The sequence below is a fragment of the Leptinotarsa decemlineata genome, unplaced genomic scaffold, assembly GCF_025532065.1.
Source record: "Leptinotarsa decemlineata unplaced genomic scaffold, Ldec_3_MD MMD2_tig00026358_RagTag_RagTag, whole genome shotgun sequence".
Lineage (NCBI taxonomy): Eukaryota > Metazoa > Arthropoda > Insecta > Coleoptera > Chrysomelidae > Leptinotarsa > Leptinotarsa decemlineata.
The window spans coordinates 2,670,320-2,693,840 of NW_027412703.1; the positions used below are offsets into that span (position 1 = coordinate 2,670,320).

Sequence of the window (23,521 nt, forward strand, 5' to 3'; positions counted from 1 at the left end):
CTTATAACAAATTGAATAAATGTGTAGAAGACAGTGTTGCAGAATAATTACATTCTGCAATACTGAAATCCATTTTTATTAATTTATTTATTTGCACTTTGGGATATAAACAGGTAAAACCAAATAGTATCCACTAATGTTACCATACAAAAAAATTATTTGGTGTCCTAACAATCAATAATGATAGAGAACAAATACAATAGTATATTATGCAACGATCATGTAATGATGGCTATTAAGACACGAGCATTAACCGGGATACGAAACGAGCCGAAGGCGAGTTTTGTATGGTATATGCGAGTGAATTAATAACCATTACATGAGAGTTGCATACGCTATTTTTTCTAAACCCGATAAATAATGAAAAACTATAAATATCATATTTGTATTGAACACATTTACAATAATTGACTCATATTTTTTAAAAAAAACACAAACTTAATGGTATTATCATGGATATATGGAAACTATAAAGATTCTAATTATATTTTTATTGAATATACCAACTGTAATTAATCTGATCTTTTAAAAATATTGGAGTTGATGGTATTCCTTCTATATCGTTGTTTTCAGACATTTTGATAATATAGGTAGGTAATATGAAAACTGATTTTGACAAATAAAGCAATTTTGGTTAGAATCTAGGACAAACATAGGAACAGGATTCTTGATTGAAAAATTATGGGTTTCTATTGGTTGATATTCTGTATCGTTATGAAAAATCTGTATCATAATGGATATCATTATGAAACGGATTATGGTCATATAAGTGTATTGTTAGAGTACGGGTGTAGAAAAATACATAAATAGCTGATAACCTACTAATAATAATGAAACAAAAATTCAACGGTTGAGAATAATTTTGAAAGCAAATTAAGACATAGAGAAGGCATCGAAATTACCACAGTATTTGTTGAATTTGAGTAGTAATTTTGATGTACTTTGGAACCTTTGGTGTAGTAATGAATAGTCAGAGTCAGAAATGCTTTATTGTCATAAAAGTTCAGGTTTTGTTGGAAAAGCAGGCTTAAGAACTAAAACAATCTGAAACAGTAAAATAAAGGTCAAGAATCAAAACAAGATATTAATATGGCTCAAGCACACTTAAAAGTCTATGATGAAAAATTTTATAAGTTGCAAAGTCATCCGAAAGAAATTCTTCAATACTATAAGCTTTATCTAGCAGAAGTTTTTTTACTCTCTTTCTGAACTGTTTGTAGCAGGTTAACTTTCTAATTTAAAGGGGGAGATGATTGAAATATTTTTTGCTATTATAAAGAATCGAGTTTTTAATTTGTGCTGTTGACGGAATAGGAAGAGGAATATTAAATGTGAGACGACTGGCATAACATTGAGTTGAGTTCAAGATGTTATCTTTGTGTTTTTTGTGTGTTAGGAAGACTGTTTCTAAAATAAAGAGGCAGTAAACTGTTGAGATGTGATGAGTTAAAAAAAGGGGCTTACAGGAATCTTAGACTCTTGCTCTGGTAATAAATCTCACTGCTCTTTTTTAAATTGTGAAAACTTGACTCATCAAGTTTTGACAGCTGCTACCCCAGAAACAAACTCTGTACCGCAAGTGGGATTCGAAACGTGCAAAGTATGCTTTTCTAGCAGAGTGATAGTCCAAAGAGTTAGAGATAGATCTTATCGCATAACAACTTGAGTATAATTTTTTGCATAGTATACTAATATACGTTCCAAATTTCAATTTGTTGTCTATGTTGAGGCCTAAAAATGTGTTCTCTAATTTATGATGTGTTCTTCAAGAATTATACAGTCCAGGTTACATTTAAAGGACATTATATTAGTCTTTGATATATTGAAAGATAATAAATTGGCATCACACCATTGTTTAACTTTGCCTATATCATGCTCTACCCTAATTTTTAGCACATCAGTGCTTCTTCCATGCCAAAGTATAGACGTGTCATCAGCAAAACTTGTGAATTTGCTTTCAATCGATATATATGCCAGATCATTTATATATAATAAAAACAGCAAAGGGCCGAGGACAGATCCCTGTCGTTTTTGCTATTTTTCAGTATCTCGTATTAAGTTGGCAATTCAGGTAGAGATACATTATATAATCTACATAGAGAAATATTGTCTTCTGAACATACTGCATAAATTGGAGAGGGCTCTTCCTTCTGAGTTGGTTGGTCCAGCAACTCTTCACTGAAAAAAAAAAAAGGAAAATCAATTAGTTAACCCGCCCAAATTAACTAACATGACATTGTTTTATCATGAAATATGATGTGCAGTTGTAGCTTCTAAGTTTCAACAAATGTAATATTTTTATTTCATTACTTCAGACTTCTACTGTCTAGAACTAATGAAATTCTTCATGAAACATTGTCAACCACCTTCAAATATTTTTATTTGTTGCACAATGGAAATTTTTGATTTACTAACATATGTCGACGAATCATGTTCTTTTGTTTCAAATGGAAAAGGTCACATCCCAAATAATTTTTTTGGCCATCTCGTGCCAGTGGGATGATAAAAATCTGATCTAATTTTCAAGCAGTAGGGAAAACCCATGTATTTTTTATTATTTCAAATAATTGAGATATCTCAAACAGTAAGAGAAATTTGTCTTAAAAACTTTTTCATTTGAAATATTCAAATTTGAAAATAACCTACCATTTGAACCTATCTGTCTCTAAATTCAAATAACTTGCCCAAAACGCTAGCCCCACCCGTGGTTATCCTATGAATATTCAGATAAACCCGAATATAATTATAATTATTAATGATAATAGAAAAAATGTCTACCTCCTGTTCGACAATAATGATGAAAACAATCCTCAGGAAGCAATGGAAACTCAAATTCTGGCAATTGAAATGCCCCTTCTTTGAAAAATTGGGACTAAGCGAAGTAAAGATCTACTTGACCACCAGATACCGCCAGGGGAACGTTTTTTGGTGGGTTTGAAAATTGACATTTTTCAATTTTGTATTACGAAAAATTTAAGTTTCATCTGTAAGTCCAAGCAGTTTTCAAAGTTTAACTAACTGTACTTATTGAAATCCAAAGAACCGAAGAGACTTTCTATTATTTCAGTTATTCTATCCGATTCTAAGAAATTTTCATGGATGAACATAATTAATATCCAGTTTTGAGAACTGAAATGAGAAATGACCCAAACAATCAGACCAGAATAATAAAAATAATATGGGAAACAATTAAATAAAGTGTAGGCAAACAAATCTATCAATGCAGTGATATAATAACATAACCACACCATTCATCTTAGCTTTAGTAAAATATACATAATCTTAGGCAGTGGCATTTTATACATCTGAACAGCACTTCTCTATGTATGCCAAAAAGGAATGTCTCTAGAATATTCATACTTTTGGCTTGTAACCTAGATTAGTTTGATTTTGCCAGTATTTTTTCAGGTGGATGTGTATTATAATGTTGTTGAAAGGGTCTCCTCTAGTAGAGTAGATGAAGTTACAAAAATCAGGCATGAAGAAGGGGTCCTTCATTCTTTAAATAACTTGAATCGAAAGTAAAATCAGAATGATTGCCGCGCGGCGACGAGCGTTAGAATTATCCTGTTGGGTGAGTCTTTCGAAATAACGCCTCACCTTCAGGTGTGTGTATCCACGCCGAAAGAATGTACGACTCTAAGCCCACTGAGGGTCACTGTTCGGCACTTTTCGGCAAAGTTTTCTCTATGAATTCAAATTGAATGAAAGTGCTGCCGAAATAACCCGAAAAATTGACCAGGCCATTGGCAATGATAGTGTTAATGAACGCAATGTTTGATGTACCGGAGATGTTAGTCTCGAAGATGAACCCCGAAGTGGTCGACCTATAGGATAAGGATTTATGAACCCTGGTGGAGACTGGCCCATCACAAACGTTGCGTAGGATGGCGGAAGAACTGGGCATCAGCTCCCATGCTGTTTTTGATGCTTTGAAACGCATTGGAAAGGTCAACAAGCTCGAAAAGTTGGTGCTCCACGATTTGAAAGATCGACAGAAATTGTCATGTAGTAAAAAGTGGATCCTCTACAACAACAGAAGACATTCAGGTTAGTGGTTGGACACCGATGAGCCACCAAAAAAGACCTTGGTTACTGTAGGGTGGTGTGATTCACTCTAACTTTCTGCAACTGGGCCAAATCATCACAGCAGGGTCCTATTGTGAAGAAACCCAAATTGCGTCAGCAGTAGCCAGCAGTGGTCAACATAAGAGGTCCGATCCTGATCCACGACAACGCCCGTCCGCACGTTTCACAAATCACCGTTCAAAAATTGAACGAATCGAGCGTTGAAGTACTGCCCCAACGAAAATATTCCTCAGACCTCTAGCCAACCAACTACCATCATTCCAAGCACTTGGATAACTTTCTTCGCCTTCGCCAATCAGGACTAGGCAAAATGGCCTTCGTCGACTTCTATGAATCTCGAGCAGGCAACTTTATGCTGGCGGGATTTTTCGACTTGTGTTACGTTGGCAAAAGTGTACTGTTTCTAATAGCGCTTATTTCGATTAAATTGCATAAGCACTGAGATAATACAGTTCAAAGAAGACTCATAAGCACGGACAAAACTTTTGAAACAACCTAATAGAAAGCCTTGTCGAAGTAATGCAGGGGCTCTGCTGAGGTGGATTTCATTTCTCTATCCACACTTTATGGAGACCATGAAGTAGCCCTGAGCCTACAGAGCAGATGACGTGACTCCAACTGACCTCCCTGTAACATCGAATCAAGAGCCAAGAACTTCTCAGTTCTTCTACTCTTGAGCCAGCTATAAACCTAGGAGGATTGGTGGTGTTGCCAGAAAGCCACTTATTGCCTCCTCAACAACCATTATCTTATGAATCTGCCATGCACCAAATTCTTGAGCCTGAACAGCAGAATCTGCATCAAGAGAGAAAACAATCTCCCCCTGACCAGATCAGCAAACATGTATGCTCAAATGATGATTCACCCAAACCAGAGGCGAAAGAGTTCTGCATGGCTAAATCTTAATGTTGTCAGATATAGCTGATTGGCTGATGCCCTGATATGGAATGGCTGCTACAGTTATTAAGGTGGAACTTGCACCTTGAACAGCAACCAGCAACCTAAACTGGAGTTTCTTCAGTATGCCATGATGGCTGTCGTAGAGGATATTCAGAAGATATTCCATAGGTATGGTTCCAGAGTTATACGTTCCAGGCTGTATGGTTACAGATCACTAAAGAGAATCGAGACAGCATCTTCTAGCTAGTGAGTCACGAGAGAAAGTCTTCCTGCAACGCGTCACAGGAGACCTACTTCCCAAGTCACACATTTGTGTTGTTTGGCAGACACATTGTGTCTGTCAACCTTGAAGTGGATTATTCTTCACAAGGAAATTCAGGCTCTGGCAGCAGAGCACTTCATTAGTCCAGTAATCTTAGCGAGTTCGCCTCAAAATTTGAGATATCCAGCTATAAACTCGCATAAACTTGTATCTTAACACCGTAAAAGTTGTCTCAAAACCTACGTATGGTAGGCTGTGTGCGACTATTAAAATTTCTATGACTATTAAAAGGTCAAAGGTGACAAAAATCGATTTTTTGCAAATATCTCGTTTTCTATGAGTTTTTTGCTATTCGTATTTATTATCAATATTGTAGAGGGATAAATTCTCTACAACTTTTGTGTCTAAAATATTTTTATAAGTTGAATCGTTTTAAAGATAGAGGGCGTAGAGCGGCCGGTTAGAACATCATTTTAGGTCAACCGGTAGTCCCGGTCAAAAACACGTCATATAAAGTTTATTAATTAATGATAAAAACATAATTATTAATAATTCAGACAAATCGTGTGAAAGTTATCACGATAAGATTAACTTGACGCAACCCAGTAAGCCATTACGCGTCGTGTCTACTGAAAGAAGTCGCGCGGGGGTAGAGGGGAGGTCTAAGCAATGAAGAGCCATCGCCGAGAACTCGACCCGAACGCGGGCAGACACGTGAGGGCAGACGTCGATGACGGTTGTGTTAGTTTTGCGAATTTCTTTTCAGGTAACATAATTCGATTCTCGAAGCTGTTCATTACTTAGTGCAGTTAGCATATTTCTTTGATTTACTGTACTTTCAAAGTAGAAATATAAATTACTAGCTGTTGCCTGCTCTTATATTAATGTATAGCCGAAGCTACTGAACCTAAAATCTTGAAATATGCAGGTAGGTTTTTTGTATATCGTAAATACGCATCAAGAAAGATAATCAGGAATTTCCACCCCCAAGAGGGAAAATAGGGGTTCAAGGATTGTATTGAATTTTGTCATTTTTGAAGTTGGAAATCTGAAGTTTTGGCTAAATAAAAAATATTGTAACCATTTGTTTAAAATGGTCTGTCACGAAAGTTACTGTGACAAACTAAACTCTACGCGGGTGAAGCCGCGGCCAAAATTTAGTATTTAATAAACTTTATATGGCGTGTTTTTGATCGGGACCCCTAGTTGACCTTGAATGATGCTCTAACCTCACTCTTTCCGCCCTCTATACCGAAAACGATCCAACACGTAAAAAATTTTGGAACAAAAGTTATAGGGAATTCTAAACTCAACATTGACAGTAATTACGAATGGTGAAAAGCCCATAGAAAATGAGATATGTGCAAAAATCGATTTCTGTGACCTCTGACCTTAGATTTTAATAGACGCTTACACCCTACCGTATGTAGGTTTTGTGACAACTTTTAGGATGTCAAAATACAAGTTTACACGAGTTCATAGCTGGGTATCTCAAGTTTCAAGATACCTTTTTGATTTTGACTAAGATGACTGGACCATATTGCCTGCTGGCCTGACGATAACTCATCAAATGTAGAAATCAGCTTCTTGGAAAGCTGGATTTATTTTGTTGAATTTGAATAGGTGCGAGCCTCAATAAACCCTAACAGGGTGCAGCAAAGGATTGAATAGATCCACTGTTTGGATCTACTTACCTAATATCAGAATAAAAAATAATAATGAATGACACATGATACACATGATTTCTTTAAGCATACCATATTCTTTTGAATAAACTTACCAAATGTATAGACTAAAATTCCAGGCAGTTCGGCTCTTATTGTTTGGTTGAAACACACAATAGTCAGGGCACAAATTGCTAGAATTGAAAGGAATACTTTCTTTAGGTGCTATTTTCTTCATTCTTTCAAATACATTCTCAATATGTAAAGCCAACTGTTTCTCAGTTTCCTTCAAATCATTATGTTGTTCCTCTTTTTTACGTTTATTAGTTACATTTTCCAAGTCTTCCGAATTACATCTCTTAGTAGTATTGGAAAATCCAGTTGACTCTTTACCGGCATCCTTCAACTTCCTTTCTAGGACTTTTTTATATCTGATCAATCTATAACCATGTAGAACAAATTTTTTATAAATCAAGTATTTTTTCAAACCCATTTCGACTGTTTCTGAGATTATTTGGTAGCATTCTTGTAAAGTCAATGGTACATCTTTATATGATACTTCCATCCTATTCTGAAAAGTTAAAAGACATATATTTTACAAAAACAACATACTGAACTTAGAGAATCATATAATATAGTAAGAAAAGAACATTTACACTTACTCGAAGAATGTAAAAAACAACATTTCAATTAAATGGTAGACGTTGTGTCTGAAAATGAATGAAAAATGTCGTGGAAAATCATAAACAGACTCAAAAGTAAAGATATATGAAAATATAACACATCCTAGCTCTTTTATTTTGAAGTCTTTCCGTGCCGCAGAGATGGCTACCATGGAAAAAAAACTTGAAAATGAAATGTCAACAGGTCCAGAGAAGATTCCTGCAGCAATGTGAGAGAGTTTGGCAAGGAACTGTTTAGATCTCCTGGAGATCTCAAGGAGCTTGAAAAGTGGGAACCTCACAATTTAAACAATCAAATGAATGAATTGCCGCGTTTCGAGGTCTGGGGCCAGCGGGGCATATAATAAGCTGCCTGAATACTTTAGAAATGAGACTATATTCTTTCGAAGCGTCATGAAAAAATCTTACAAATGAATCTGTCCTATGATTTAAATGAATATTTTGATATTGAACTACTTAAATGTATGTTTTTTTATATTCTTATATAATTTGAGTTCGGGCAGTCTAATTGCGAATGTTTTTTTTACCACATGAACTTTTGTAATGCATCTACTTTTTTGCAATTGACTTGTTCTATACCCAACAGGGTCTTTGGATGAAATAAATGATTCAGTTGCAAACTTGGCTTCAACTATATACTTATCAAGCTGAAAATACTTGCAGATTCCACTAGTAAGAGCATTTCCTCAGGGTACATAAAGATGCCTCTCTTATCTTGAAATCCGAAGTTCTCTAATAATCCCTTGACCACCTTTGTTACTTTGCTTAAACTAATTACGGGACACCATTCAGCCTTAGCTCTGGCACACCTAAGAAACAAAATATAATTAGTCCAATCATCGAAGGTAAAATATGGCGATATTGAAAGATTTTGCCAAATGGCGACAATTTGCACCAAAACTGGGATTCAGGTTCTATTTACAGGTTGGCAAATCTAAGTGTGCCTCTGAGATGCGCGACCAATAAAGAGAGATGGCAACTGTCCACTACCAACTTTCATCGAAAAAGTCGAAGCAGAAACCACCACCATTAATATAGACGTACCTCAAGGCTCCATACTTGGGCCTGTACCATTTGCTACACCGCAGACCTCAACAAATATTACTATATATTTACCTTTTCTCTACACGGGTATGTCTGAGAACATTTTCCAAAATGTTTTGATTTTGTTCATTAAATTCTGCGAGTTCATCAGATGCCGTTCTCAAGAATAACTTTGATCCCAATAGGTCTAGTTTGACAATTGGATTCTTGTGATCATGGAAAAGTCTTTTAGCACTGAAAAATAAGACGTAAGCGATAATCTTATTTCAAATAGACGTTCTTACAGTTCATCCATTGTAGTTTTTGAAAAATAAAAGCATCAACAATTCAAAAAATAATGTTTCTAATATTAAATATTCGGAGAATAATATTAAAAAAAAGTATCAACAATGCCTAACTATAAAAAAATGTACCCATAAAGTCTATTAAGTTTCAAATTTTCATTTTGATTTTTGAAGTTAGGTTAGGTCATAAATTATTTTGGTTAGTTGTTCTTCTTTATTTGCATGGTCGTCAGGCGCATTTGACCAGTGCTCCTCCTATTACGTAACATGGTCGAGGGGAACCGTTTGACTTGTTCGAATCAATACTGTGCTCTGTATGCAGCATTACTTGTTTTCTGCTATTAATTTGTCAAAGGTTCCGTGTGGGCAATTATGTCACAACTTTTGCTAATGTCTTCTTTTGTGCAAGAGACAAGGAATTTGGAGAGGAAAATTATAATTCAAACAAGAGGTCTACTAATGAGTGGGTATACTAAGTCGAGGGTGTGAGGCGGGAAAAGCGATCAACCCCCATACATTATACAATTTATTGTTTTATATTTCATGAAATGTATTAATATTTTTATGAATTTTATGCATACATTTCTGAGTACTATAAACATGTTAGAATAAGCTATAACGTCTGTATTATACATTTTCGATGAATATATTATCCAGCAATAAATCTAATAAGACATTCGAAGAAAATAGTTCTACGTTTGATCATAGAGAAAATATTAACTCATATGTGGTTCAACTGGGTGCATCCTAAGACATGTACCCAGTCACTAGTTCCATAATCTTCATCCATAGGAGGTAGTGTATTCTTGGATACGTCTGGGAAAGCCCATATCAAGTCCTATATATATTTATATATATATATATATATATATATATATATATATATATATATATATATATATATATATATATATATATATATATATATATATATCATCTGTGGGGAAGTTGGTATACATATACAACAGAGGTATGAAACCCTTCACGCTCAGGGGTAATGGCCAAGCTTTATGCATCACCGAAATATTGCCTCGGTAGATAAAAGAGAACCCAGTATAGAATGGATGAGAAGTAAAAATAGTTTTGACACACAAAAACCTATCGGAAAAAAGTTTATCGGTAACCGGCAGGGTCCTGATGGATGCTGCAGCTTGGAACTTTTTGAACAATTTGCTGATGCTACTCTACGAGAGATTCGCATTTCTCGATAGAACGCTCCATAAGTCGGTCTTCCACTCATGATGGACACACAATGGGCGACAAATCATTAACTAAGAACGTGCCAGATGTTGAAAGACTGGAGCTTACGTAGTATAGTTATTATATATGTGTTTTTCGACTTAATTATTTTGGTATTTTTCATGAATTTCTTGAACTCTAGACTCTGTCTACTTTAAAAAACCCTACCTGTCCTTTATATCTCTAATGAGTCTAATGTCACACATTTTGAGAATAGGAATACAATCGCGGTCTCTGTTGCCTCACTGTTATCCACGCCAAGATTCGCCTTGATTGTTCTGGAATGAAACACCCTATTTACTATGAATGAATCCTCGTGTATGACTGCCTATGTTCTTGAATATTTAAAGTTGAAATACTCACTAACATGAGAGTAGAACTATTGCTCTACAGTCTCTACACTTTTGCCATTATGAGGCAATCAAAATAACTTCAGCCGTATAGAGATACGCAACAACCATGTTGAAATGTTATTATTGGATAGTTACCATCTCTCTCTATCGTTCACGTATCTCAGATGCACAACTAGATTTGCCAAGTTGTACTTTTGCTTGTTTCAGCAGAGCAGATATGGTGGAATCGGCATTATATGGCAAGGGATCGATGTAATGTTATACGCATTTGCAGTTCCTTTAAATCACCATTTCTTTCAGTAACTGTTCGAAAGACGATACCGAAACATGCGAGTTTTTCCCTGACGGACAGTTGCCAATTTGCAAAAAATGTTTACTTGTTTTATGAATGTTTGGGGCCCGTACATAAAAAATTGTCTCTGCTTGTGGGCTCGTTTGATAACCGCTCGAAGTAGTGGTGACAGAAATACCAACAGTTAACACATCCACAATTGAGTCACGCTTCAAAAAATATTTCAAATACGCATTTCGAATTGTGCAATGTTAAAAACAGACATGAAAATAACTATTACAAATTAACTCGAAATTTTTCTGTCGACTAAACCCTCTATCAACACACAAAACGGACAGTAATGAACATTATACATACGTTGCGTCGGCTCACTAGTGCCGATCATTCACGTTGTTAAGGGTAACAGGTAAAACGATCAATCCAAATTTCATGAATGACCTGTTTGATGATTATGTAACTATGGAAAACATTTATTTGGAGGTGTTTGACAATGTTTCATGGCGCATTTAATTAGTTCGGACTTCCATTGGCTAATATTATGATATAGAATGATTTGAAATCCCTGAAAGAATCAATGAAATTAAAAAGATTAGTTCAAAAATAAAATGTATATTAACGTGTCAGGAATCACACATTGAAAGGACCTCGTTAGTCCTTAGCTCGCACAAGTTTCGACTTCTGAGGGTTATCGTTCGTAGGGGTGCGGTAGCTGGTTAACTGAAAAAACATATATTTAAAAAAAATCTGAAATCACAATGAAATAAAATACAAGCAACAATTGAAAATTGAACAATTATGAAGGAGTGAAAACTTAAAATTGAAAGATTTCAAGCCAAGTTACTTCACTATTTCGATTGTTATCCACTATCGTCTTCGGGTGATGACTGGACTTATTCATCAATTGAATCATCCTGATTTCAAACAGGTTGGAGCCTGACTTCCTGAATTGTGTTTGACAGATGGACAAATGGGATATACTGACTTTAGGATGGTGGCATGAAAGTCCTAAGGGTTTGTTTACATGAGGGCGTTAGACGCCGCGTTGAGCGCGCGTTAGCAAATGTGAATCCGGTACACATGACAGCGCTAGACGCGGCGTTAGTTGAACCAGTCTACTACCAGTGCCACTATGGAGTTAGAGGAGGTAACATGTCTTTGGTTACACCACAGATACAGGGCAAGGCGAAGAAGAGAAAGAAGATGGAGGGTGCATCCTGTAATAGATGATAGAACTATGGGTTCATTTGTGACGCTGTACCCAAAATTGAGGGAACACCCCAACAAGTTTTTAACTACTTCCGTATGAGTGTAACTTCATTTGATGAACTGTTATCTTTAGTCAAAGATGACTCACTACCTTGTGAATATTTAGTGAGGGATGTGATTTCACCAGAAGAAAAACTCGCTGTAACATTAAGGTTATTTATTCATTACAATAATTCATAATGTGCCAAAAAGAAAATAATCAGTTGTAAATATCTGAAAAATCTGAGTTAGCTTGCGAAATGCTACTGTCCGTTGGCGAAAGGACTGCTCCTGTTGGCACAGATTGGGAATAAGGTGTGTTCACTGCTGCTGCAGCTGTTAATTGGCTGCTGTAACCGATGTGCTCGGAGGAACTGTCTTGTATTAGGGGACGTTGGTTTCTTTGCAGATTGGACCCGTAATCAAATTGATTGAAGGTCTGGGGTGGTGCACGGCCACTGCATGGGCTTGATACGAGTGATAACTCTGTGGTGCTAGATGATGAATGCTTGAAGGGTTGTAGAATTCTTGGGCCCTCTGAAGTACTTTTAATAACTGTATTTTTGTACGGAGCCGTCCATGTACAGGTACTTTTTGTAGCTCCGTATACAAAGACAAGCAAAATAGTTTGTCATCATCTTCCTTTGGAACTTCTGTAGGTCTTTGTTCCCTAAGAGCAACACTTTTATTTGAAATATCTATGAATTGCTTGTCGACAGGGTTCATCTTGAACTTTTTGTTACTATTAACGTTCCTATCAACAGCACTCGTTCTGGGTTCATCTGAAAGTCAGTGTAAATCCTGCGATTACGTTTCTTCATCTAATTGATTGCTGTTTTCCAGGTTATCAGTGACAGTTTTGTTTGTTACAGTTGGTTGCAGAAACTGAAGACGTTGAAAGAATATGTATGGATTTGACTTACTTGCCCCAGAACCAGATTTCAACGTTTTTTGTTTCTTTTTCTGCAACGTATTTCCTAAAACAAAGAAAAAAGTTAACGCACATATTATAGGCTATTTTTATTATTCAGGTGTGTGACTACAGGAATCTGCACTTCGCATACTGAAAAATATAAAACTACAGCTAGTTTGTACTTTTCCAGGTATTTGGAAACAGGGACATCCTTTGCTTACCTCCATTACACCTACAAGTTGGGAAAATCAACAATCTCAAATATAGTGCGACAATTATGATCCGCTCTGTGCAGACTTCTCAAATTTATATGTGTGCCTCCTATCTTAGAAGAAAGATGGAAAGAAATTAGCAATGAATTCCTTAAGTATGCAAACTTCCCTAACGGCTTGGGAGCAGTGGACCGAAAGCATATCAGGATTGTGCAACCTTCTGGTACTGGATCTCTTTTCCACAACTACAAACACTTTTTTTCAACTATTTTTCTAGGTGTGTGTGATGCAAACTATTGTTTCCTATATGTAAACGTAGGGTCTTATGGCAAAAGTAATCACTCCACAATTTTTAAAGAATCGTTGTTTTACAAACACGTATCTGAAGAAACATTTAACGTACCAGCACCCAAACCAATAACAACCTTAGATAACACTAGTTTATCTTACATATTTGTTGCTTTTGGCCTGTCTAAAAACATCATGTGTCCTTACGTAGGAAAGCAGCTCCCCCATGTGAAAAAAATCTTCAACTATAGACTTTCAAGGGCTCGCCGCTACATAGAATGCACGTTTGGAATCATGGCAGTGGCGAGTTTTTCACAGAGCCCTGAATGTTAACATAGATTTTGCTGAGTCAATTATATTAGCGTGCTACACAAACACGTCAGACGTAAAGATGGCTCCAGGGAAGAAGAGGCTTATTATCAAGCATTATTTGAAAGTGTTGTTGGCACAGGACAAGTTCCTCGGGCAAGTAACCACGCAAGAACTGTGAGGGACAAGTTTGCACAGTACTTCGTTACGGACGGCAAACTCCCTTGGCAAGACCGAATGGTGTGTGGTTATGAGTAATACACACTGGTATGTGTTACTATTTTGTGTACTAGTACAAAGACATTGTCTTAATTTTATTATGTCAAGGTATTGCAATTTAAATAAATTATTATCACTTATGCTACGTATATTTACCCAAAACTGTCCTCTGTTCCTTTGTACTGTTTTCTTCTGCAAATATGTCCACAATCTCTTGCCAAGCTGACTTTTTCAATACTCTATTTTTATAATCTGGACACTCCATGTCCCAGATGCATCTTCTTTTTTCGACTTAACCAATAAACAATTCTGTGTCAAATGCTCCCGCCTCCATTATATACAACACACAGATCACAACGTAACAAAGATGACACCATGTGAATTGGGCAAAAGCGCGCGTTCGACGCTCCAATGCCCAGTCTAGTAACTCGAAGCGCGCTGCAAACGCAACGGTCGAAGTGAAAACTACAAGCGTCGCGTTTTGGGGACGTTGGTTCAAAACACGCGTTTACATGTGAACGAACCCATTTGTTCCTAGGTACTTGGCTAACGCGCGTTTGACAAACGCGGTGTTTAACGTCCTCATGTGTACAAAGTCTAAGACATCACTACCGGTGTACCCCAACCTGGCTGGGGTGAGTGGATGAAAATATTGTTCATCCGTTGATGGACGACACGAGGGCCTTATTCGACAGAGGATCGGGACTTTCTATATTGGGAGGGGTCGCCTACAGCATAATCTATAGCTTCCCTAACTAATGGATTATCGTGAGTTTCCGCACTATCGAGAACTCGCCGATTCCTCAACTGAATGGATTGCTGTCTTGAGACAACGACCAACCAAGCAATCCTCAGAAAACATTTATGGGTTTCCTGCAGAACCCGATCTCTGCTATTATCCATATGAGCAAGTTCTTGGAAAGGTTCAACCGACAGATGACTGTGAGGTTCCAAGAGGGAGACTCTCAAATTTCCAATCAATCAAAATGATCTCAATTGAGTATTCCAGCAGTATATCAATTCCAAAAAACCAGAGATACCTACTGATCCCCTGCCAAAGATGTTGGAAAACTTGAGGCACCAGATCTATAGCATGATACATTTAGTTTTCGTATGTAATGAACGTTTTGGTAAAACATTTTCTTTATTTTTCAAAAATTTTTCGATGACTACACACTTGAAGATGAAATATTATTGTTTCTATTCGGCTTTTACATGGTTTACTGATAAATTGAATGCTAAAACAAATACTGTTTTCATTTACCCCGCTTGGAGAGTGAATAGAAAGTCGCGACATTACGAATGTTTTGACATTGCGTTGCAAAGCCTTCTCTTATATCAGCAATGACCCACATTTTTCAATTTTTTCCTGTTAGATAAAGTGAATACCAAGTCAACTATAGAGTCTGGAATGTCGAAAACTATTTCGATTGACCCCATTTTACGGTAGTTGGACACCGATGAGCCACCCACGTACTGTGTGATAGTCAGCGGCTGGTGAGATTCACTATAACTTTCTGCCACCTGTCAAAATCATCACAGCATCGCGAGAAAATTCGCGAAATGTACCGAAATTTGCGTCAGCAGCAGTCGGCACTAGTCAACAGAAGAGGTCCGATCCTGCCTCTCAACAATGCCCATCCGCACGTTTCAGAAATCACCGTCCAAAAATTAAGTGAATTGAGCGTCGAAGTTTTGCCTCACCCAGCATACTCCTCAGACTTCTAGCCAACCTACAACGATCTTTTCAAGCACTTCGTTAACTCTCTTACCGGAAAAACCTTCGTAAATCAGGACCAGGCATAAACGGCCATCGTCGTTTTCATCGAATTCCAAGCCAAAATGAAATTCAGCGATATACTTTCTTTCCCAAAAATTAATCACTCCTAAAAATGTAACCCCTTCAATTCAAATAAGATTCCTCTTGGCTGGAATTTAATCAAATAGGGTTATGAATGTCATTACGATGTCATCGATGACATAAGTATATCGAACTTATTCCGTGACAATTTGGTACTGAAGAGCCTTAAGGCAAATTTCTTATGGCGAAACATCGATGTATACCAGTGAGGATGACAGTGTTCCATGTAAGTGCATTTTATTACCTTTCATTTAAAGTAGTACTCCTGTGAATGATATCTGAATTTCATTCCATAACGAATGTTTGGAATACAAACTGAGTAGAGAAAAGTATCTTCTGTATTCTTCTGTATTTGTTTCGAAAGAATTTGTTTTCTTTCGTGTAATTCAATTTTTATATGAAAGTAGTTGTTTCAGGAAAGCTTTCTTCCAGTTTGTGTTATTTGTTTACATGATCTACACATCCATGTATAGAGTTCCCACATAAACTTAATACTCAATAATATCAAATCACTGAACATCAAAATAAAATGGGTATTTCGGAACAAACTCATTGATTTTCTGGGGATTTTCTTGTCCAAAATAATTTTCCAAAATAATCTCCAGGAAATCAATGAGTTTGTTCCAAAATATTTATTTTATTTTGTTGTTTTGTGATTTGATATTATTGGATATCAAGTTTTTGTTGCAATACTGTATAATTATGAGAAATTGTCGGTGTTAACGAAAACTAAAAAAAACTTTGCACCAAATATTTTGAACATTATTTTATTCTTCAAAAAAATTTACCGTAGTTAACACCACAGTTGTGTGATTTGTAATCACACTTTCAAAATAAATCGTCGTATACAGGCTGCTGTCTATTTATCGTTTCAACAATTTTTTTTTCGTAGTCCCCATTTGAAAAAAATTGTAAAAAAGTAAAACTTCCCTTAGATGGTCATGCCTTCAAATCTAGATGTATATTTTATTGTTGAACAACTTTTATGAACAACATTTCCCGAGATTTTTCAAAATAAGAGTACTTTACTCCTGTTTCAAAATCAAATATTTGAAGGCTCCTCGTATATTACGTGTGTTTTATTGTATTTCGTTGGTGCATGTTCAGTTTTAGGAAATGCACAAACTTTTATCAAGAATAACTTTTTGTCGGATAACCTTTAATAAATAAGTTCCCCATATGGTGAATACTTTGGGGATGACACTGTATATATGAACTATTTATATGTTTACGTTCAAACGTCATGCTATATGAATATAAACCACGCGGCGGCGATTTAAGTGAGGCCCCGGTTTTTTAACCCCTTTCATAATTATAGTTCTTTGTACGAAGTGTTGATCACTATCAAATGAATATTGCATAAAATGTTTTCAACATACTTATAAGCAACAATTTCTGGTAATTATGAATTTCCTACCAGACGTTGCGTTAAAAACGGAATTGAAGAACTTTCTTTCTCAAAAACAAGACTACGAAATTAGGCACTTCAGTAAAAAAATATGAATTTTTGATGATAATTCTGAGAAACTGAAATATGGGAAATCAGAACTACGTTTTGAATATGTATCTATTAGGCTGCTCCAAAAGTTCTGTCCGTTTTTATGAGTCCATTTCAAACTGTAATATATCCGAGAATACTCATTCAATTCAATTAAAATAAGCGTCATTTGAATCAGTTCACCTTTAACAACGTACTACAAGTCGATAAATTTCGTCAACATGATAATTGTGACTTGTAAAATAACGAAATGTCATTGAGTGTAACAAATTGAAAGTCAAATTTAGAACATCCAAGTCAAACCTATTATTTTTTTCAATATCTCCTATTTTTCGAAAAATAATGCTAACTTATGATACATCATTGAAAAGGTTAAATCTGGTTCTATTTAAAACAGAAAGAATCCAATGTAGCGTCCATAAAAAAAAACAAAGTTGATGATGGTGGCCGGAAGACAGAATGTTGGATATCAAATCTGAAAACACTATTTTGTAGCATGGAAGAAGTGGCAACGTGGAAGTTCAATTTAGTTTCGAATCTTTCGAAAAATGAAGCCAGAAAAATAAAAACCATTTTCCGGATTTCTCCGGACATACTCGAAATTTCAGAACTTTTTTAACGGTATATTGTTGGTCAGATAAATGCGCAACTTTGCCCCAATTCAACCATGTTCGTATCTCTCATAGTTTCTGAGATCCCAATGGTGCGGATCGAATTTGAAACACTCTGTAGGTACACTTATATAGTTACACTGATACCTTATCCAATGAAAAACGTCTAGATACTGGTAACTTATATAGTTACCAGTGCCTAGTATGGGTGTTCTCGAACTTTAACAACCATATAACTCATACAACAATAAAAGCAATAGCAGTCGAAAATTTAAATATCAAAATGCCACTCTGCAAGAAAAGCCATACAAGATTCGTGTTCTATTATGGCCTAAAACTGTACAACCTACTCCCAATAGAATTGAAAACAATGAAAATAATTAATACATTCGAATATGCCCATATACTAAAAAAAATTGATTTTCTACATTGAATAACAGTTCCTATATCTATCATCTGTATCTTTTTTTTCACGAGCAAATATTCACCTTATATCTACTTCTTTTTGTTTCCTCTATGAGTTTTAAATTTCATTTTCTGTAATTATATTACTATAGTTTCTGTCTTGAGATTGCCATATTGTTTTTCATTGAATGTATACATACAGGGCATTTCTTCAATGTCCCCCCGATTTTATTTTTTGAACGGGTCAACTCAAAAAATTGAAATTTGAGATAATGTAGATTGGGGGTTCCCCAAGGCTCTGTTCTTGGTCCCCTATTGTTTTTAATTTTTGTCAATGATCTGTCGGAATATATTAGTGATTGCTATTTAACTATGTTCGCTGACGACACCACCATTACAGTCGCTGGACCTACTACAGATGATTTGCTAACAAGAGTTAGACTGATTATAGACCAGTTCACAAGCTGGTGTGATCGTAATCGTCTAGTTCTGAATACCTCAAAGTCGGTATCGATGAGATTTTATAATAGAAGTAGGGGTACCATAAGTGAATTAGCTCAGTGCGATAATATCAATATCAATGCAGCAAACGAAGTTAAATTTTTAGGAACAATTTTGGATGAAACATTAAGTTGGGATCAACACATCGATAGTGTCTGTAAAAAACTAAATAAAGCATATTTTGCGATCAAGCAAATGAAAAACTGTGTTGACCAACAAGGTCTATTAGCAATCTATTTCGCTATGGCTTATTCCCATATTTCACTCAATATAATGTCTTGGGGTTCTGGTAGAGATTTTAATAGGATATTTGTAGCACAAAAACGTATTGTAAGATTGATTTTCAATATGGAATATAGAGATAGCTGTAAACCGATATTTGTCAGAATGCAACTATTATCGGCACCATCAATTTATCTGTTCAAATGTATTAATTTTGCGAGAAAAAATCTGTCCACTTTTGCAACCAATGCATCATCCCACAATCATAACACGCGGCATGGTAGCTTATTGAGAATACCAGCCCACACCACATCTAAATTTAAAAACTCTCCCCAGTATAGTGCTATTACGTTTTATAATAAACTACCCAACTTTTTAAAAAACTCCAAATCAGACAATATTTTTTATAAAAGTACTAAGGAATTTTTTATTGAAAAATGTTTTTATAATGTACAAGAGTATCTGGATGGCAACTTCAGCTGAGTTTTATTTTGTTTAGTATACTAACAAACTCTCATTGAAATTTTAAACTTTATATCTTACTTACTTGCTATATTTTAAATGTATATGTTTAGTATAAATAGTACCTGTTGACATACCATATGTATATATTGTACCTCAGTGGCTAAATAAATTATTATTATTATTATTATTATTATTATTATTATTATTATTATTATTATTATTATTATTATTATTATTATTATTATTTTTTTTTTTTTTTTCACCGTAGTGTGCGCTGGTCAGGCCCTATCCCCCGAAGCCCTGATACATTCGGGAGGGCGCGCCAGCATAATCAACCAATGACCACTCCCCACACCGTGGGGTAAGTGATCATTGGGTCCGAGAATCATGTGCCCTGAGCAAACGCAGTGAGCCAAGAATGACAGCCTTCTGCATCTGTGCGGCTAAGATTTCTGCCTTAGTGCGGCAAGCCGGTATGATTTTGATATTCGAGAGTAGAGAAGACATCATTCCACCAAGGACTCCAATAATCAGAACGACCATCTTGACAGAGTGATCTGGATAGAGTCTGCGGAGTTCGAAGAGAAAATCTCGATATTTTATCCGTTTTTCCTCCTCTTTTCTGACGATATTTGTCTCGCCAGGAGCTGAAAACTCCACGACAAATATCGTTTTGGTCTGGTGGTCGAGAAGGACTACATCAGGCTTATTAGCTTGTATGAGCCTGAGGGTGGGGAACGAATAGTTCCAATAAATTCGGCACTTCTCGTTCCCCACAACGGATTCAATATCCCCCGGAGCGTAGGGCAACACCGGTGTCTCGTCAATACCGTAAGAGTGCCGTAGATGGTAATATAGCACTCTCAGGGCCGCGTTATGTCGATGGATATAGGCCGAGACCGCATATGCTGGACATGCTGATAGCAAGTGCATTAGGGTCTCGGGCGCCTCGTGGCAGGCCCTGCACCTTGTGTCAGGAACCTCTATACCCATCACGCGACTGCGGTAGACTAAGGTGTTGAAGACACCATCCTGGCAAGCCATGATGAACCCCTCAGTTTCCGACTTCAGCCCACTCGACCTGAGAAAAGCGAACGTCAGGCGCTTTGATAAGCCAAGGTCTTCAATGTTATTGAAGAAGACCCCATGCATCGGCTTATCCCTGTGTCTCCGCAGAAGTAAGGTGATCTCTGCGGCTTTTATCTGAGCTTTTTGCTGAACGGGTTCCAACTCGGTGACAGAGTTGTAGTCACCTCGTTCAGAGTCGAAAACTATACCGAGTTCATCAGCTGCTCGAGCAGCTGCCCTAAGGAGAAATGCTCCAATTCCTGCTCTCTCATGGTCACGGACCATGCAGAGAAGGGGATCCGAACTCCTGACGACTTTACAGGCTGTATCCAGTACCATTCTGTCATGTAGACACTCCAAACTCAAAAGTCCACGACCTCCCTGTTGTCGGGGAAAGTACAACCGTGGAACGGACGATTTGGGATGCAAACTCCTATAGAGATGCATCATTTTTCGGGTCCTTACGTCGAGTTGATACAGCTCCTCCCGAGTCCACTTCACTACTCCAAAGGAGTAGAGTAAGATTGGAACGGCAAGCATATTTGTTGCAGCTACTTTGTTCTTCCCCGACAGTTCCGATGACCAAATCTGTCGAAGTTTGTGCTGATACTTGCCGCGGAGAGAGTTTTTCACTGCAGTTACCTCTTGTGAGTGGCGTTGTTCCACCCCGAGGTAAGTATACGTCTCTCCGGCATCCAGATGGTGTAGGATGCTTCCATCTATGAGCTGCACATCCTCTGCGTAGTCCCCGCATCGTCCTCTTTTGAGATGAACCATTGCACATTTGTCTATCCCGAATTTCATACCGATAGCATGCGTGTACTCTTCCACCACCCTCAAGGACTGATAGAGATCCTTCTCTCCAGAGGCATAAAGTTTAAGATCATCCATATAAAACAGATGGGTGACCTTGTGCCTCCGGTTTCCGGGGGTGCCACAGTTATATCCTCGAGTCTTTCTGAGCGCAACGGATAATGGCAATAGTGAGATGCAGAATAGAAGGGGGCTGAGGGAATCACCCTGAAATACACCCCTTTTGAAAGTGACCCACCCTGTTTGAACTCTTGCTTGACCAGATGTTATGGTGAAGCGAGTTCGCCAAAGTGGTGTCAGTTGTTCAATGCATCTCACTATGTTGTCGGGTACCGCAAGGCATCTGAGCAAATGCAAGATGAGCTCATGCGAAATTGTATCAAATGCCTTACGGTAATCGATCCAGGCCATAGAGAGGTTACGCTTATATTGTATCGAGTCCTGCGTTACACATCTATCGATGAGCAGGTTCTCTTTACATCCAGCGACTCCTCTCTTCGACCCTCTCTGCTCATATATCCGTTCGAACACTCGGTCAACTGCGGTGAGTATTCGTGTGTATAAGATGCTTGTAAACAACTTATAACACGAATTCAAGCATGTTATCGGTCTGTAATTCTTAGGAATCGACAAATCTCCGCTTTTGGGGATAAGAACGGTCCGCCCCTCGACAAACCAATCCGGAATCGGCTGCTCTCCATCGAGCCATGAGTTGAAAACTCTGGCCAGATGGTGGTGGGTACTTGATAGTTTTTTCCACCAATAAGTGTTCAGCCCATCTGGGCCTGGAGCAGCAAAGTTCTTGGAACCAACGAGGGCCCTTCGAACGTCATCCGGGGTTATCGGGTTGCGCAGTTCATTGGGCTCAGGCTGTCGAAGCTCTCTGTTGAAAGCTTCGAACTGCGCTAGGGCTGGAGTGTCTAAGTTGAGTGGCTGCGGGTGTTCATAGATATCCTTCCAGAAGGATTCCACCTGATCAGCGGTCGGCGGATTATCCACAACACGTGGAGGCTCTTGGAATAAGCGAGAAGGTTTCTCGCGGAACCTAAGGTTTTCCGCGATACTTCTCGCTCGCCTCACTAGTGACTTCTTAGCAGCCACTAGCATTCGTATCCTATCAAGGCAGTGCTGTTTGGTGGTCAGCAGCACGCCTTGGCTCAAAGTGTGATGGATACGTCGTAGATTGGCGGCTATTCGCCGCACTACGGGCGTGAAAGGCCTGTTGGCTGCCCTGTAATCCATCACACATTGAATACGAGACGCGTGTTGTCTCGCCGACGTGATTTTAGCCTTCATCTTGTGTACACGCCGTTCAATCTTCCGAGCCGCAAGGCCGGGATTTCGTCCTTCCGATTCGGAAAGCGATTGGACGACGTTATACACGGCGGTGTTGATTTGCCAGATGTCAGCCTCTTCTGTTAGAACACTATGAACCTCCGCATCCAAACGAGCCAGTTCTTGTGGCTTCAGGGGCTTAATCCTGTGGAGCGCCCTGCGTGTTCTGATTGTCGTCTCCATTGGTGGTATGGTGCTGGTCTCCTCTCCAGCCGTGCCAACGGGTGGTGGAACTGCCACTTCCACCACTTCGTTAGCAGGCTGGAAAGGAGCTATATAGCCCTGCCGCCGAAGATAGGATACGTAATCCCTAAGGTTTTGGGCGGAAAAGGCGGCATGCTCCGGATGTGTTTCACACCACAGAGCATGCAATCTCGCCATGTACCCTCTTCGCGCGGGCTCACTACTCTCGTAGCAATGCATAAGGCTATCTCTTAGTTCATGCGTCCACTCAAAACGTCCGTTTTCATTGCCAGGGTTGTCATCAGTAGGCAAATCATCGTTTTGGGCCCCACCACCTTGCCTCTGACCCCTCCGAGCGGGTCGATTGTGGGGGCCCCTTCCTTGATTATTGGGAACCAAGTGTTGGGTCCACCGGGTGGTTAGCCCTGTGGACCCACGGCCGGCACCGGAGGAAGAATAGAGTTCTCCTTCCCGGGTGCGCCTGGGCTGCCGGTCCGGTTTTGCACCAGTTGCTCGGGTAAGTGGTGTCGCAACTCACCAAAGGCCAAGGGTGTTAGTGGCCA

At 38.0% G+C, this 23,521-nt stretch overlaps 1 protein-coding gene across 1 annotated transcript; it reads right to left on the reverse strand.

The window, feature by feature from the left end:
- Positions 1-1,949: 1,949 nt before the first annotated feature.
- Positions 1,950-9,067, reverse strand: LOC111516301 (uncharacterized). The gene is made up of 5 exons (XM_074184874.1): positions 8,927-9,067; positions 8,715-8,876; positions 8,260-8,407; positions 7,032-7,486; positions 1,950-2,178 (listed from the first exon to the last, which is right to left on the reverse strand). The coding sequence occupies exons 1-5, from the start codon at positions 8,935-8,937 to the stop codon at positions 2,055-2,057; spliced, it is 900 nt and encodes a 299-aa protein (XP_074040975.1). The 5' UTR covers positions 8,938-9,067; the 3' UTR covers positions 1,950-2,054.
- Between the last annotated feature and the right edge of the window lie 14,454 nt (positions 9,068-23,521).

Bases quoted from the DNA above. Each gene is read 5' to 3' on its own strand.
- LOC111516301 (XM_074184874.1), bottom strand. The intron at 8,408-8,714 runs GTAAATATATAG...TTTGTTTCTTAG, and splicing joins CATACCCGTGTAGAGAAAAG to GTGTGCCAGAGCTAAGGCTG. The intron at 7,487-8,259 runs GCAAGTATTTTC...TTAACTTTTCAG, and splicing joins TGCTCTTACTAGTGGAATCT to AATAGGATGGAAGTATCATA.